Source organism: Chiloscyllium plagiosum, unplaced genomic scaffold (assembly GCF_037043375.1).
Source record: "Chiloscyllium plagiosum isolate Xiang-an unplaced genomic scaffold, Cpla_swu_hap1 HiC_scaffold_4, whole genome shotgun sequence".
NCBI lineage: Eukaryota > Metazoa > Chordata > Chondrichthyes > Orectolobiformes > Hemiscylliidae > Chiloscyllium > Chiloscyllium plagiosum.
In genome coordinates, this window is record NW_028270142.1 from 132,773,185 (window position 1) to 132,791,934 (window position 18,750).

At 40.4% G+C, this 18,750-nt stretch overlaps 1 protein-coding gene across 2 annotated transcripts in view; it reads right to left on the minus strand.

Moving 5' to 3' along the window:
• The window catches only part of LOC122548766 (piezo-type mechanosensitive ion channel component 2), a 782,240-nt gene that overhangs the window by 290,581 nt on the left and 472,909 nt on the right, over nt 1-18,750 (minus strand). For both annotated transcript variants that reach the window (XM_087986703.1, XM_087986702.1), the window contains exons 6-8: nt 14,857-15,064; nt 14,455-14,668; nt 2,135-2,303 (exon numbers count right to left, since the gene is read on the minus strand). In XM_087986703.1, coding sequence (XP_087842829.1) covers nt 2,135-2,303; nt 14,455-14,668; nt 14,857-15,064 — 591 coding nt within the window. The remainder of the gene's footprint in view (nt 1-2,134; nt 2,304-14,454; nt 14,669-14,856; nt 15,065-18,750) is intronic.

The following is an 18,750-nucleotide window of genomic DNA, read 5'->3' on the forward strand; positions in this document are numbered from 1 at the left end:
GGCAACCAGCAGGAATGGCAACGTATGTAGAGGAAGAAGTAGAGTTAATACTTTCAGTCCAAAGATTCTTCTGCCAAAATCCAAAGAGGAGGTCTTGGGTCCATGGTGAGTTGAACAACATTGTATATAAACAATATGGTGCTCACTACCTGCTCAAGGGCAGTTAAGAGTAGCAATAAACGCTGACCTTGCTGACTGCTGTAATATCAAAATTCCAAGAAATTTCCTTGCTGGAAGAGGATGTCCATGATTGGCTGCTTCAACAGTGACACAAGTGATTGAACCCTGATGGTGCATTACTATTATTTACCCTCTCTCTGGCTATTATAAACTCCACTCAGCCAGAATGGTGTAATAAAAGACATTACAAAACAATGATTCCAAATTTCGATGGAAGTATTAAATATTCCACAGAGAAATCAACTCGTTACCCTTGTGCATTCCTTTTACTGGTTGTCCTTCCAGTTCTTTTATCTGTCCAGATAGTCCCATATGATATTAGCAATATAACTGACAAAAGGCTGCTGACAACTGATGACCTTTCAGGATGGCTCTTGCCCTAGAAAGATGAGTTTCAAGCTCTGCATGAAGTGGCATATAAATGATTGCCGTCCTCCTCCATGTTTCTTGACTTGACTGCAGACTTTATGGCAAGCTCATGCCTGTATTTAGCATTCCATTATCCATAGCCTTCTGTTTATTCTGTCTGCTACCCCACTGAGATTCTTGCATGACTCCTCTGAAACAGAACTCAAGAGCAAACACACTTTTCAGCAATCTGGCACCCACTTGAGCTTTTTCTGTTGACCTGGCTAGAGGTTTTCCTTGCCTGGTGTTTTACCATATAAAATGTCACCTTCAAAGATCAACAGTATCACTATATGACCTGATGACTGAAAGTGTGAGCGAGGAACATTGCTTTTTCATAATCAGACTCTTTTTTCCCTTTTGCATATCTTGATCCTCCACTAATTCATGGTCAGGTTATAGTTTTGACAGTCTGATAGGAAAAATGGACAAGGGTAAGGTTGTGGTTAGAGGAAGCTGAAAAAGCAAAAAGTATGTGCATGCATGCTCAATCTGACACTTGAGAATTAGAAGTGAAAGTCAGACCTTCTCGTACTGCAGCTGACAAGCGTCTCAGTCAAGGACGTTCCAATTGTGGTGCGCATTGTCTCCTCCATCAAGGTGAGGATATATAGCCATGGGTGTCCCTGTTGACCAGCTGAAATACTGTTAACCAGTGTGAAAGCTGTGAGATGAAATGACATCACTGCAGTGCTAAATGTGTGAAGGTATGGCATACGATGAAAGATACGAAATTTGGATGATAGGTTGGTAAATGAGACAAGGAATGGTGGTGGCTTGAGAAGTGGTTCAGTTGTAGAAAAATAGCACTTGAAGATACTTTCACTGACCTTCAGCACATTTGGTGACATTGAGCTTCTTGCAGTACTGCATCCAGATCCTTGGGTTACATTGCTGCCATTGAATGTAGTGGCTGTCTGCTGTCAATGGCTCCATAGTGTTCTTGGCTTCTGTGAATAAAGTTCCATTCTGCACAGATGCTTGAAACACGACTCTCCTGCTCCTCAGATGCTGCCTGACCGGCTATGCTTTTCCTGCACCACATCCTTCCACTCTGCGTTTGCCCAGTTCTTGAACCAAGGGCCCATATCCCTCCAAACCCTTCCTATTCATATACCCATCTAAATGCCTCTTACATGTTACCAGCCTCCACCACATTCTCTGGTAGCTCATTCCATACATGTACCACCCTCTGCGTGCAAAAGTTGCCCCTTAGGTCTCTTTTATATGTTTCCCCTCACCCTAAACCTATGCCCTCTAGTTCTGGACTCCCCAACCCCAGGGAAAAGACTGCTCAAAACAACTAGAAAAGTTAAGATCTGGGCTACCTTCTTGACATGTTTTGAGGGGGTCTGGCCCGGTCCATAACAGTTATTACTGCATGTAGCGTAGAGGCAATTTGTTGCAACACTTAAACACAATTGATTTTGATAGCATGATGTTTTATAATGTCAAAGAAACTGGATTTTTCATGTCAAAATTTATGCCACTATGAGATAACATGGAATAAAAAGATTAAATTTCCAAAATATTGAACATTACTCACCCTTATAACTGGTTCTTGAAGCCAGAGTCGTATGAGTGTAGCCAAAGTGTAGTACAGTAAGAGCAGCATGATAGGATTGACATGTTGGGGCCAAGGCATATTGGGATTGGCTATAATCTTCCAGGTAGTCGTGCAATTTGTTTGAATGACTGGTGATACACCAAACAACCTGTTCTCAGAGGTAGAAAGAGATAATAAACTTGTCATCAAAGTTCAAGTTGAAATAATATGACTTTACATATTAAGCATTTATTATTTTACTAACAATGTTGGTAAAGGAATAAAATAAGTATACTTAGAATTTTAAAAAGAAAGATAAACTGGAAAGGATGCAAATAGTGGTGAATCTGATGTTGCCCATTTTAAATAATTGCGACAAGTTAAAGTAAACTCTAACCTGAAACTAATAAGCTTCTAGTTTAGAGGCTTTGTTGTTAAACCAACATTTAATATAGTAACATTTAAAAAATAAGTTTTTTGCTGCCATGCTAAAGACAAAATTAATGAGCATTGGCTGAAGCAATTCTTTAGCCTCAGTAAAAACAAATTAGTGGGCAGCAAATTTTAAATCACTTTATATTTATACTTCCATATATATTAACTTTCATTCACACAAATCTAAAACAGAACTAACAGTAATTTTACAAAGAAGTTTAGAGAAAAAAGTTAATAAATTGCCCCATAATCACGTGCAAGGCAATGCATTGCTTGCAAATCTTTGGACATCTTAATTGACCAATATGAACAAATATGCACTTACTCGTTGAGAGTTTACATGACCTGATGGGAAAAGGAAGGTGGAAGTGAAAATAGGCAACAATGGTCTTCAGACTTCAATATCTGTTTCCTCAGCGGTTTCACAATAACTGGTCAATTAACAACTGATAAACAGTATGATTGACCACTTGGTGGTATGAATAGAAGTAGCAATTGCAGCTGTTAAGGAAGAAAGGGCTGACACCATGTTTAATGACCCCTGATTCAGTTGCAGCATTCAGCCCTGCCAGGAACCTCTGAGCAGTCAAGCCTGCAAGCTGTCCATGGGCAGGCATCACTTGAACAGCCTATGGGAGCAGTCATCCTTTCATCAGCATGTGAGAAGTCATTGCTCCAGCACCCTCAAACAAATATCCTGCGTGAGTTCTCAATTCTGTCACAACTCTTTGATGCTCTCCACCAAAACTCTCAAACAATGCAAGAGTATTTTTTGAGCACACCTCCTGTCTAATCAAGTAGATTGTAGAGGCAGCAGTTAATGTGCAAGCCAAACAGGCATTGTGTCTGTTCTAATGGGGTGGTTCAGTGGTTAACACTGCTGCCTCGCAGTGCCAGGGACCCGGGTTCTATTCCAGCCCCGAGCGGCTGTCTGGGGTTTGCACATTCTCCCTGTGTCTGCATGGGTTTCCTCCAGGCGCTCCGGTTTCCTCCCACAGTCCAAAGATGTGCAGGCCAGGTGAATTGGCCATGCTAAATTGCCGATAGTGAAAGGTACATTTGTAGGGGAATGGGTCTGGGTGGGTTACTCTTCAGAGGGTCGGTGTGGACTTGTTGGGCCAAAGGGCCTGTTTCCGCACTGTAGGGAATCTAATAAGGTTATTAACATTGCACTTCCATGTTTCCCAAGGATTGGAAATCCTAAAATACCAAGGACTAATGGAGGGCTAGTAATTTTTGCCATCCTTACAGCCATGGAAAAAGAGGCTTTAGAACACTCATCAAGGGACAGCGACACATGCAACAGCATAAATGACCCAATGACCAAACACATATGAATCTTAGGAGAACAGAAGGGATGGTATATATGTCATGTACAGATGTTGATGTATGAATGCTCCTCTCTCGAAGGTTTGTAGTGATCATTATTCCATTATTTTCCACAGTTTCCCACAAATTTCCAAATGATAGGAAATGACAGCTATTGAGTCCAGGGAATATTGATTGCTCTCTAAGGAGAAGGTAACATCAGAGAGTATCTTCCCAAATGCCAGAGAAGGACTGAGGGACCAAATGACCTATTTCTGTACTTAATTCATATGTTCACATGTATGCAGTCATGTAATTTCCTCACATTCACTACCACACATAGATACTTTCATGTCAGTGGCTATGCTATGTGTTGCAAGTTTGATTTGGACCCACCATCTAGTATAAGTGCTTACGTGTGCCTTATCAGCTTTTGGAGGACGCGGCAGTCAGGGAAGTGTGAGAGGCCAAACACGTGCTGATCCCCAGGCTGCTGACTTACCTTGAGAGTCATCTGTGAGGTGACAGATGTTGGACATGCAGCATTAAGTGTGTTAAGATTCAGGTTCTGGCAGAACTTTTCCAATCCCCATTCAAACAGTATACGAGCCTAATAATGCCATGAGTGCTGTTGTATGCCTACTATCTTTGACTATATCATCAAGACATTGATCGCTATCATGGAAATCAACACCCAGTAAGCCAGTCATTGGATGATGGAAATTGTCACAATGTTGGTCTTATTACAAGGTTACTATACCCTTGAGTTTTTTGTTTCCCCAGAGAGGGGGTAATTGGCCAGGATCCAACTTGACTGGGTTTGTAAGGTTTATTTGGGGCCCTTTTTGTTTACTCCTATCAGATAATGCCTCTGGCCTAAGGCTTTCACATCATAGAGTCATAGAGATGGACAGCATGGGAACCCGTTAATGCCGACCAGATATCCCAACCCAATCTAGTCCCACCTGCCAGCACCCAGCCCATATCCCTCCAAACTATTCCTATTCATATACCCATCCAAATGCCTCTTAAATGTTGCAATTGTACCAGCCTCCACCACTTCCTCTGGCAACTCATTCCATACACGTACCACCCTCTGCGCGAAAACATTGCTCCTTCGGTCTCTTTTATATCTTTCCCCTCTCACCCTAAACCTATGCCCTCTAGTTCTGGACTCTCCAAACCCAGGGAAAAGACTTTGCCTATTTACCCTATCCATGCCCCTCATAATTTTGTAAACTTCTATAAGGTCACCCCTCAGCCCCCGACGCTTCAGAGAAAATAGTTCCAGCATGTTCGGCCTCTCCATATAGCTCAAATCCTCCAATCCTGGCAACATCCTTGTAAATCTTGTCTGAACCCATTCAAGTTTCACAACATCTTTCCGATAGGAAGGAAACCAGAGTTGCACACAATATTCCAACAGTGGCCAAACCAATGTCCTGTACAGCCGCAACATGACCTGCCAACCCCTGCACTCAATACTCTGACTGATAAAGGAAAGCATGCCAAACGCCTTCTTCACTATCCTCTCTACCTGCGACTCCACTTTCAAGGAGCTATGAACCTGCACTTCAAGGTCTCTTTGTTCAGCAATACTCCCACAGACCTTACCATTAAGTGTATACGTCCTGCTAAGATTTGCTTTCCCAAAATGCAGCACCTCGCAATTATCTGAATTAAACTCCATCTGCCACTTCTCAGCCCATTGGCCCATCTGGTCCAGATCCTGTTGTAATCTGAGTTAAACCTTCTTCTCTGTCCACTACGCCTCCAATTTTGGTGTCATCTGCATACTTACTAACTGTACCTCTTTTGCTCACATCCAAATCATTTATGTAAATGACAAAAAGTAGAGGACCCAGTACCGATCCTTGTGGCACTCCACTGGTCACAGGTCTCCAGTCTGAAAAACAACCCTCCACCACCACCCTCTGGCTTCTACCTTTGAGCGAGTTCTGTATCCAAATGGCTGGTTCTCCCTGTATTCCATGGGATCTAACCTTGCTACCCAGTCTCCCATGGAATTGGAAAAGAATTACTCAAAGTTTTTTTACTAGATACGGACTACTAATAAAGATACAGTTGGATCAAGGGTCAAACTTCGCATCCAAACTATTCAAGGAAGTTATGGACAGCCTAGGAATAAAACAATTCAAATCAACTGCTTACCATCCAGAATCGCAGGAAGTGCTGGAAAGGTGGCACCAAACACTTAAGACAATGATGAGGCTTTGTAGTCAGAATTATCCGAATGATTGGGATAAGGGAATTCCGTTTGTGCTTTTTGTGATCAGAGATGCACCAAACGAATTTACCAAATTCAGTCCATTTTAATTAGTTTTTGGGTATGAAGTGAGAGGACTATTAAAATTGATTAAGGGGGAATTAGTAAGTCAGAATTCAGAGGTTACCCATTTGGAATATGTGTCAAATTTTAGAGAAGAATTAAATAGAGCTGGGGAGTTGACTTGACAGCATTTAAAAATATCGCAGCATGCAATGAAACAGGAAGCAGACAAGAAATTAAAAATTCACAATTTTGCTATTGGGGATACGGTATTAGTGTTACTTCCATTAATAGGTGAATGTTTAAAAGCAATATTTAGTAGACCTTATCAAATCGAAATGAAATTGAGTGAGGTGAACTACTTGATAGGGATTCCAGACAGGAAGAAATCTCACAGTGTGTCATGTGAATATTCTCAAAAGGTATTTTGACAGGGAAGGGAAGCAGGAGAAGGTGTTAATGATTACAACACAGAGAGAAGAACCAAGTTCAGAGGATTCTGAACTGGACATTTCTCAAATTAAATTGGACAATGAGGAATTTGTCAAAAATTGGGATAAATCATTAAATTACTTTCCTGAGAAAAATTGAAATGACCTGAAAGAGTTATTACTATCACATGGGGAGATATGTGGAAATAAACTGGGAAGTACTAACCTAATTGTGCATGAGGTAAATATAAGAGATGCTGTTCCAATTAAGCAATATCTTTATCGGCATAGCCCTCTAAAGTTGGCACAGGTTCAGAAGGCGATTAAACTCATGCTCCAAGGTGACATAATCAAAGTGAGTTACAATGACTGGAGCTCACCTATAGTAATGGTGCCAAAGCCAGATGGTACCTAACGGTTATGAGTGGACTATTGCAAAGTCAATGCAGTTACAAAGACTGATGCATTCCAATTCTGCGGTTGGAAAGGTGGGACAAGCAACTTCTAAGATGAAGCAATTTCTAAGTTGAACTTGCTCAGAGGCTACTTGCAAGCACTGTTGTCAGAGAGGAGAAAGTGAGGTCTGCAGATGCTGGAGATCAAAGTTGAAACTTTATTGCTGGAACAGCACAGCAGGTCAGGCAGCATCCAGGGAACAGGAGATTCGACGTTTCGGGCACAGGCCATTCCTGAAGAAGGGCCTGTGCCCGAAACGTCGAATCTCCTGTTCCCTGGATGCTGCCTGACCTGCTGTGCTGTTCCAGCAATAAAGTTTCAACTGTTGTCAGAGAGAGCAAAGACGATTTCACTTTCGTGGACTATATCAGTTTAAAATTAAACGATTTGAGATGAAAAATGCTCTGGCCACATTTCAGAGACTAACCCATAAGATCATTGCCAGATTACCCAATTGTGTGGTATATATCGATGACCTGGTGATTTTTCATCACATGTAGAAGGAACTTTTACAACATTTAATGGACTTGTTCAATCAACTTCGGAAGGCAGGCTTGGTGATAAATCTAGCTAAATGTGAATTTGCCAAAGCCCAAGTCACCTTCCTGGACCATTTTATTAAACATGGACAAATGGCCACACGGGATACAAAAACAAAAGTAATTGGGGGATTTCCCATACCATCATCAAAAAGAACAGTACTATGGTTCCTGGGATTGAGTGGATTTTATCGAAAGTTTTTGCTGAATTTTAGCAGAGTGGCTGCTCCACTGACTGAATTGCTCAAATAAAGCAAAAAAAGTTTCAGTGGACTGCGCACTGTCAGGAGGCATTGGACGGCGTTAAAGCTGTCTTAATGACTACCCCGGTATTAGCCATACCTGAATATGTAAAGCCTTTCAAAGTGGCTGTTGATACTAGTGATGTGGGTGTCGGTGCTATGCTCCTGCAGGAAGACGACAAGATGATAGAAAGACCTATTGGGTATTTCTCCAGGAAGTTGAATGTTCATCAACAGAAATATTCGACAGTTGAGAAAAAGACTTTAAGCTTGGTGTTGGCGCTACAACATTTCAGTGTTTATATTACCAGCAATGCATCTGAGACAATCGTATATCTTTACTCAGCGAGTCGTGAGTTCATGGAATGCCCTGCCAGTAGCAGTGGTGGACTCTCCCTCTTTATGGGAATTTAAACGGGCATTGGATAGGCATATGGAGGATAGTGGGCTAGTGTAGGTTAGGTGGGCTTGGATCGGCGCAACATTGAGGGCCAAAGGGCCTGTACTGCGCTGTATTTTTTCTATGTTTCTATGATCATAACCCATTGAAATTTGTGGAGAAATTTAAGGACAAAAATGCCAGACTGTTACGATGGAGTCTGTTGTTACAGCCATTTAATTGGAAAATTGTGCATGTGGCGGGTCAAGAAAACATGATTGCCGATGCATTATTGAGACTCGAATGAGAGATGAAGGTGTTCAGTGGTAGGAGAACCACAGACGGAATCCAAATGTAGTTGTGTCTGTTTTCATGTTTATTTTCAGTGAATATATATTCGTGTTTTAGGGTACTAACCTTTATTTTTTGGTGTTTTGAAAAATGAGGCCATCTTTGGATATTGATGGTTCATCTTTTTAAGGGGGGGCAGTTGTCACAATATTGGTCTTTTTACAAGATTCTTTTCCAGAGTGGAGGTAATTGGCTAGGCTCCAACTAAGCTGGGTTTGAAAGGTTTATTGGGGCCCTATTTGTTTATCCTTAACAGATAATGCCTCTGGCCTAAGACTTCCATGTCTTAAACAAAACCGGTATAATCAAAGGGAAGTGGCTAGATCACTGTGTAGCTGGCTTCGTTTAGATTTGAGTTTTTGATTCAGTTCAGCAGCAGTGTGTGTGAAGAAAGGCTGCTGGGGCAAGTCCAGCTGGGTACTCTCTCTCTCTTTTTCAAGCCAGTAAGCACTGATTTGTTTCATCTTTCCTCTGTGTTTATTGGGACTGATGCAAGTATTTTCAGAACAGCATCATTAAGTCGGGATAGTCTGTCGCGTTATTTGATAGGATAAGTTATCTGGTATTCTATTATCTGTTTTTTGTGTTTCATTCTGTAATTTTGTAAATAAATTCTTTTTGTTTAAAACTTGGCAGTCAGATCTGCTAATTCAATCCGGGAATATCCACTATACACTTACCTAAAACAAATAGCAAAGTTACGGTCTTGGCTACCAGCTTTAAAATATTTTGAGAGGTTGGGCCTGGTTCATAACAAGATGCATGCACATCATTTTCCTCATGAGCTCAATGGCAAAGTGAGAGGGTAACTGTCCGTCTTGAGTTTCCACTCAATTTGGGTCCATCTCAGGTCAGTATTGATAAAAAAACATGCCAGAGGAGGATAGAGTATTCCTGCTTTCTGCTTCTGTCAGATCCTCTCATGTTATTCTGACTATTGACAGCAGCCCCTCTGTCAATAGTCTGTGGATTTCTCTTCCCAAGACAGTAGTTCTTGCTTGATTCATTGAATTAATTCAATGTGGAATTATGTAGAATCTTGTCTGATAAGGGATTCAAGACAATTAGAGGGCTGGGAGGATGCCAGTCAGGAAAAAGGAACTGAAACCTTATTTGATCAAATGACGGACTGGGTTTGAAGGTCCAAGACTATATTCCTGTATCAGTGATACCAGTATGCTTCATCTGTGCAGAAATCCCTCAGCATGCTGGGGCCCTCCTGAACTTAGGCTGGCCTTCTCCAGCAGCCCTAGCATCAGAGATGCCAGCCCTAGCACCTGAAGAAGGGCTTATGCCCGAAACGTCGATTCTCCTGTTCCCTGGATGCTGCCTGACCTGCTGCGCTTTTCCAGCAACACATTTTCAGCTCTGATCTCCAGCATCTGCAGACCTCACTTTCTCCTAGCATCAGAGATGCCAGTCTTCAGTCAATTTGATTCACTTCACATTAAATGGAGAAATGGGTTGGTGGCATTGAATACTGTTATGAAGTCGAAAGGCATGTATGGTCACTTTAAGAAAATGCTTTTCTGAATTTAAAGTACAGCCACAGCTGCCAGCTAAAGGTTGGGCTGTTCCAAATGTAACATTTGCTGTTAAATGAGTTTTGGTTGTTGTTATGACAACAATTTGAATTTAACCAATAATTTTAAATTAAGCTCAGGATAGCAGAAGCCAATGGAACTTGAATGTTTTTGTTTTGACACCTGGAAACCAATCAAATTAAAGGAATTTAATGTGTCATGGGAGTATTTTGAAAATTAGAGGGAGAGCAACTGCCATAGAGAGAGTAAGTGCCGGAGAGCTAACTGCCAGCATAATATCTTGCTCTCAAAGAAATTAGAAAACACTCTCTATCAAAGGTACCTTTTCATGTGAAACATACTCATAGTAAAAAAAAAGAAGACGACCCAGGAAGATCAGTAGCTGGAAGAGTGAAGACACAGGAGAAGATAGAGAGTGTGTGGTTTTGAGATTAAGTTAATGTAATTTTAATAAGTGTCTTATTGGAACAGCATTTTTTATAGAATTAGAGTCAGGTAGTAAGCAGTTAAGAGAAAGGGGGGCTTGGATTTGTGATTTTTTTTTGTTTAATGTTCACTATTGGAGTTGGAAAAATAATTTGATTTTTTTCTTTAAATAGTAGAATTTGGGAGCTCTCTGTCACTCACATTTTAACAGATTACGAGGCAAGGTGAGCTTTTTTGAATGTATGATGTAATTAACAGAGGAGTTCAACCTTCTGTGTGATAACAATACTACAAAAGCAATGAGACCTATCATTCTGACCATAGAATTGAAGACATGTGCTCTAGAACTTGCCGAACCCCAACTACGCTGTTCTAATACAGCTACAACACTGGCATCTGCCAGACAATGTGGAAATTCGCCCAGCTTTGTCCTGTACATAAAAGGAAAACAAATCCACCCTGAACAATTAACACTCCACCTGTCTTCTCTCGGTCTTTGGTAAAATGATGAAAGGAGTCATCAACTGTGCTGTCGACATACTTAGCAATAACCTGCTCAGTTTGGAATTGACAAGGGCCACTCAGCTCTTGACCTCATTACACTCTTACTTCAAATATGTAAAAAGAGCTGAATTCCAGAGATAAGGTGTGAGTAACTGCATTTGACTACGTTTGCCATCAAGAAGCCCTAACAAAAGTGAAGATAACGGGAATCAGGAGTAAAACTCTCCAATGGTCAGAGTTATACACAGTACAAAAGAGGATAATTATGGTTATTCAAAGTCAATCATCTCAGCTCCAAGCCATCTCTGCAGATATTCCTCAGGGTAGAATCCTAGGTTTGGATGCTTCATCAATGCCTTTCCCTCTATCCTAAGTTTAGAAGTGTCAACTCCTTTTTGATGATTGCACAATATTTAGCACCATTTGTAGCTCTACAGATACCCGACTGAAGCATTTTGTTTCCAGTTGCTGCAAGACCTGAACAATGTCATGCTTGGACTGACAAGTGGCAAGAAACATTTGTGTCACGCAAGTGCCAGACAATGATAATCCCTACACAGGAGAGTGAAACCACCATTCCTTGATATTCAATGGCATCACCATACCACAATCAGCATCCTGGTGATTACCATTGATCAGAAACTAGCCATAAAAGTACTGTAGCTACAATAACAGGATAAAGGCTAGGAATCTTGCAGTGAATAACTCAGCTTTTTACTCCCCAAATCTTGGGTCCACCATCTATAAAGCACAAGTCAGAAGTGTGATGGAATACTCGTCATTTGCCTGGATGAGTGCAGCACTAACAACACATTGACAACACATCCACAAACATCCACCCCCTCCACCACCAATGCTCAGTAGCAATAGCATGTGCCACTGCAGAAATTCACCGAAGCACCTTACACAGCACTTTCCAAACTCACAACCACTATCTTCTTTTGAAAGATAAAGGCAGCAGATGCATGTTCTCCTCCAAGCCACTCAACATCCTGACTTGGGATTATTTCAACATTTCTTGATTGTTGCTGGATAAAATCTATCAACATCCATAAATTGCAGCAATTAAGGAAGGCCACTCACCTCCATATTAACTATTTGGAAGGACAAGTTCCATTCCAAGTCACATGCCTCCTGTCTCAGTAAAATGTCATCATTATTTTTCTGGTGCTGGATCAAAATTCTTTTATTCTCTTTCTAATAGAATTATTGGAATTATCAGAACTCATGAAAAGTCACCAGATACGAAACGTTAACTCTACTTTCTTCCCACAGATGCTGCCAGACCTGCTGAGTTTCTCCAACAATTTTTGTTTTTATTTCAGATCGTCAATTCTTTATTTTATTTCAACATTACTGGGATCCCTAGACCAAATAGACTGCTGTGTTTCATGAAGGCAGCTCACCACTGCCTTCTCAAGGGCAATTAGGGATGACAAATATATGTTGGCACAGCAATATCCACATTCCATGAATAAATGAAAATAGTGACATATTTATATTTGTTTCTACACCATATTTAAAACTGTACTATTTAGTTTATATTGGGACACATTATTCTTCCTCCCAATATGCTTAATTTTAAACTTTTTTGGACTAAATTTTGTCTGTTTTGTGTAGTTCATTGAACCAGTGTATCTATGTTCATCTGAAATCTGTTACTAAAGACCACACTAGTTAGTTAGGGGACTTTCTCCGCACTTTTAAGCATTAACAGGTCAGTGCTAATAGTTTCAGATAGATATAACCCAAAAGATACAGTGATATATCCCTTCCCCATAGACCGTTAGCCCATCTAATGACTATAATTTACAACATTGTAAACTGTGGTATGTTATGATTGTAATTTTGAAGTTATTATATAACTTAAAAAAATAAAATGTCAGTCTTCAGGCTGTTGAATTCATGTTAACCTGTGTATACTCATCAGGTAATTTTATATTCCAAAATTCCCTGCAGTATAACCTTCATTGATTGTGAATTTCAAAACCTTGGGCTGTCTTGGAAGCATGTTGCAACAGAAACAAACTGTTTAATCATTGTTGCAGTTAATCAGAGCTACATGTGCTCCATATGATGGTAGTGTTGAAACATGCAAGCAGTGCAATGAATAAATTGAAAATAAAATGAAAGATAAATTGAAGATGCTTTGGACTAAAGTGAGACAAGTTGGACAAAGCTGAATGCTTCTCTCTGGAGAAAATTTACAGGGACTGGTATCTTTTTAAAAATGAAATACTGTGGAACCCTTGAAAGGGAGTAATTCCTCTATGTGCCTAAAATTGCAATATCAAATTAATGCAATGGCATAAAATTCAAAATTGAATTGCACTACTCATCAGTCATTTTACCCTGGGTACTTTATGGGGAACTGAATCAGTTAAATTTTAGTTTCCCTCAAAAACAGGCTGATTTGGTTATTCAAGTTGGACTTCTTTAGGGTCTAAAGAAGCTTAATCAACAGTCCTTAACAGATAGTTCAAAAATTGTCCAATAATGTTGAATATACTTTATACTTTGCAGAATTTGAAGTAGGGTATACTCATAATGTCATAGAGTCATAGAGATGTACAGCACAAAAACAGACCCTTTGGTCCAACTCATCCATGCTAACCATTATCCTAAATTAATCAAGTCCCATTTGCCAGCCCTTGGCCCATATCCCTCTAAACCTTTCCTATTCATATACCCATCCAGGTGTCTTTTAAATGTTGTAGTTGTATCAGCCTCCACCACTTCCTCTGGCAGTTCATTCCAAACATGCACTATGCTTTGCGTGAAAAAGTTGTCCCTTAGGTCCATTTTAAATCCTCTCACCCTAAACCTATGCCCTCTAGTCTAGACTCCCCCAATTCAGGGAAAAGGCCTTGTCTATTTAATCTATCCATGTCCCACATCATTTTGTAAACCTCTATGAGGTCATCCCTCAGCCTCTAACTCCACAAATTGCAGATCACTGATTAATCATTCAGAAAGATTTCCCCTCTCTGCTAACAAGGATTTCAAGACAAACCTCATGCTTATTATTGCTCTGCCTATATCCACACTGCAATCCATTGATGTGGATGATCCAAATTTCATAGAGGCGTTCAAGGTTGAGACAAATTTAGACAAGGTAGACAAGGAAGAATGGATCATATTTACCAATTATACATGAACTAAGGAACACACATTTAAGCTTTTGGGGTAGTAGAAGTAGAGATGATCATTGATTTCAAAAGATAATTAGATTGGTACTTGAAGGAAAGTAACTTGCAGGGCTATGGAGGTTGGGATGGGGAGGTGGATTGCAGGGGTGGATCTGACTGATGAGAGCTAGATTGAACTCAATGGGCCAATTGGCTCCCTTCACTGACTTTAAATATACAATAAAAAATATCGACACGACATATAGTTAAGTCTTATTATGATTTACCTTGCATAGAAATCACCAGGTGGAATGAGTTCCTGTAGGAATTGCAGCTGGTAAAGATACAGTCCAATCAAGTGTCCTGCACTGAATATAGCCATTAATACACACAAACAGCTGAATATCAGTGGATCAAACTGTTTACCGCAGCTCCACCAAGTACACAATCCCAAAAATACAAAGAAGTATACTCCTGAGCTCAAAGATGGTAGCGTAATGCCTGGAGAAAAGGATAACACATTGTTATTAAAATTACCTGAGTTACAGAAGGGCAAAGAGCAAAGAATATGTAATAGAGTTCTTTGATCTATATCTTCATACATTTGGAACATTAATTTAAAGGAAAATGAAACGATCTGTTTATGGATGTACAAAGGTTTAATGTACTAGAATTACAACAGCACAAACCTGTTAAACCAAGCAAAATGGTAACAACTACTTTTCCAGTGGTTGCTATAATATTTCCAATAAATTCTTTTAGTTTTGATGCGTATGTTGCAATTCTGCGAAGAATATTTTGTTTGGTTCCTTCTTCTTCCAATTCTTCAACTACATCTGCTACTTCAAAATCTTCTTCATAAATGAATGGATCTGCCAGTTCAAGTTTGTCTTCAACCTATAAAAACAGAGTTTAATCAACTGCACATAGTTTTAACATATTGTTATCAAGTCTTTAACCTTAAAATACGTTCTTACGACTCAATTTTGCAATTGTGCTACATCTTATGAAATAAACTATATTAATTCAGGTGATTTATAATGCGATTACAGACTTGTGCTAATTTATTTATCCTAGATTGAAGTCACATCTAGGATAAATGGTTGTGGTTGTTCAAGCTCAGTTGTCTCAGCTACAGCAAATTTCTTCACATGTTCCGATTCAGGGCAGTCCTCTAGGCCCAACTAGCTACATGTGTTCCATTAATAATCTTCTCTGCACCATAAGGCCAGAAGTTTGGGTCTTCATTGATGATTACACCATTCAGCAGCATTCCATCTCCAAATGCAGCAAGATAGCCAGATAAAAGTGACAACTAACATTCAAGCCATACAAGTGATAGGCAATGACCATCTCCAACGTGAGCAAATCTTACCAGTCTTGACATTTAAAGGCATTACCATTACTGAATCTCCCACTATCAACATACTGGGAAATACTATTGATCAGAAATGAAACAAGGCCGCAATTGTAACTCCATTTGATTCAAAATTATTATGGAAAAGGACAAGTATGAGCCTGAAATCAAATTGCTAAATTGGGGGTAGGCCAATTCTAATAAGATCAGGTATGATATGCCCAGAATGAGTTGGGAGCAGATACATTCCATTAAATCTGTGTTACATAGTTAGACTCTTTAGAAAAGAAATAGGGAGAGTACAGGGCCAAAATGTACCCATAAAGAGTAGAACCAACAAATCTAGCAAATCCTGGATATCAAGAGATAGGCAAGATTGGATACTGAGGATTTTGGCAGATACTTAGAGCTCAAAACAGCAGAAGCCTTAGGGGAATACAGAATGTGCAAGGGGAACTTAAAAAAGGAAATTAGGAGATCAAAAACAGGCATGAAAGATTTGTGAAGGTTTGCAGCTCAGGTTGAGGTTTAGGGTGTAGGTTTGCTCGCTGAGCTGTAGGTTTGATATCCAGACGTTTTATTACCTGGCTAGGTAACATCATCAGTGGTGACCTCCAAGTGAAGCGAAGCTATTGTCTCCTGCTTTCTATTTATATGTTTGTCCTGGATGGGATTCCTAGGCTTTGTGGTGATGTCATTTCCTGTTCATTTTCGAAAGGGTTGATAGATGGTATCTAGATCTATGTGTTTGTTTATGGTGTTGTGGTTGGAGTGCCAGACCTCTAGGAATTCTCTGGCATGTCTTTGCTTAGCCTGTCCCAGGATAGATGTGTTGTCCCAGTCGAAATGGTGGTTTTCTTTCCTCCGTGTGTAGGGCTACGAGGGAGAGAGGGTTGTGTCTTTTTGTGGCTACCTGGTGTTCGTGTATCTTGGTGGCTAACTTTCTTTCTGTTTGTCCTATGTAGTGTTTGTGGCAGTCCTTGCATGGAATTTTGTAGACGACATTGGTTTTGTCCATGGGTTGTACTGGGTCTTTTAAGTTTGTTTTTAAGCTTGTTTTTAAGCCCCCCTCAGACCCATAGTCTCACTACCCGGTACACCAACTTACAGACTGGCCAAAGAACTACACACAAGACTGAAATACCTAGTAGAAGAGTCACAGCACTCCATCCACTCCACCCAGGAATTCCTAAAAATCATCAAAAACACCGAAACAATGATCTCATTCGACGTAACAGCACTGTTCATCTCCATCAACATCGACCTGGCAAAGGAAACACTTACCACACTTTTAAAAGAGACCATCACACACACCCCAACCACCATCAATCACATTACCAACAAAAACATCATGAAGCTAGTGGACCTGTGCCTCACCACCCACTTCACCTTCAACAACATAATTTACAAACAAACCAACGGCACACCCATGGGATTTCATCTATCAGGATTCATAGCAGAAGCAGTAATGCAAAGACTAGAACAAACAGTCCTACCAACCATCAAACCAAAAATCTGGATCCGTTTTGTTTCATCACAAAACGAAACAAGATAGAAGAGACATTTAACATCATCAACAACACCCTCACAGACATAAAGTTCACCAAGGAGGAAGAAACCGACAACAAACTCGCATTCCTGGACGTCACAGTCGAAAGAACGGACAACGGAGAACTACAAACCTGCGAATACAGAAAACCGACAAACACTGACCAAATACACCAGCAACCATCCCAACACACACAAACGAAGCTGTATCAGAACACTATTCCAACGAGCCACCTCACACTGCAGCACAGACGAACTTCGGAAAACAGAGGAGAGCCACCTATACAACGTATTCAAGAAGAACGGATACTCAAAAAATACAGTCCGCAGATTCCTCAAGAACAAACCACGACAAGCAGACCAAATACAGCCAGAAACCCTAACCACCTTACCATACATCAAAGAAGTTTCAGAAATGACAGCTAGACTACTAAGACCCCTCGGAATCCTAGTAGCACACAAACCCACCAACACTCTCAAACAAAAACTAACAAACTTAAAAGACCCAGTAAAACCCATGGACAATACCAACGTCATCTACAAAATGCAAGGACTGCCACAAACACTACATAGGACAAACAGGAAGAAAGTTAGCCACCAGGATACACGAACACCAGCTAGCCACAAAAAAACACAACCCTCTCTCCTGCGTAGCCCTACACACGGAGGAAAAAAACCACCATTTCGACTGGGACAACACATCTATCCTGGGACAGGCTAAGCAAAAACATGCCAGAGAATTCCTAGAGGTCTGGCACTCCAACCACAACGCCATAAACAAACACATAGATCTAGATACCATCTATCAACCCCTCAGAAAACGAACAGGAAATGACATCACCATCAACCCCAGGAACCCCATCCAGGACAAACATATAAATAGAAAGTAGGAGACAACAGCTTCGCTTCACTTGGAGGTCGCCACTGATGATGTTACCTAGCCAGGTAATGAAATGTCTGGATATCAAACCTACAGCTCAGCAAGCAAACCTACACCCGAGGCATGAAAGAATAACACTAGGTTAAAAAAAGGTAAATCCTAAGTACTTTGATGGCAAAAAGATACCTACAGAAAGGGAGGGGCCCATTAAGGATCATAGCAGTAATTTGTGCACGTTGGCAGAGGACATAGATAGGGTTCTAAATGAATACTTTGTGTCAATGTTTAGTAGTGAAAGTTATGATGTTTTTATAGAAATCATGGAGAATAAATTTTAATATACTTAAAGGAACTGGCACAGAATGGAGGCTTTGAGTGGTCTGGCAGGATTAAAATTAGATAAATCTCCAGGGCTGGTTGAAATGTATCCCAGGCTGTTGAGTGAGGCAAGGGAGGAAATAGCAGAGCTGCTGGCAATAAATTTTAATTCCTCTTTGGCCATAGAAGAGGTGCCAGAGGACTGGAGGACAACAATGTGGTACTGTTATTCAAAAAGGAAGTAAAGCATAAACCAGGAAACTACAATCAATTAGTGATGGGGTCCCACAAGTGTCAGTGTTGAGGCCCTTGCTGTCTGGGGTATATGTAAACAATTTTGCCTTAAATGTTGGGAGGTTGATCAGTAAGTTCACAAATAATATGGAAATTGTTGGGGTGGTAACTAGTAAGGAGGATAGCCTTAGGTTGCTACAGGACACAGGCTGACTTAATGGTCTCAGAAACAGAAGTTGTTGGAAA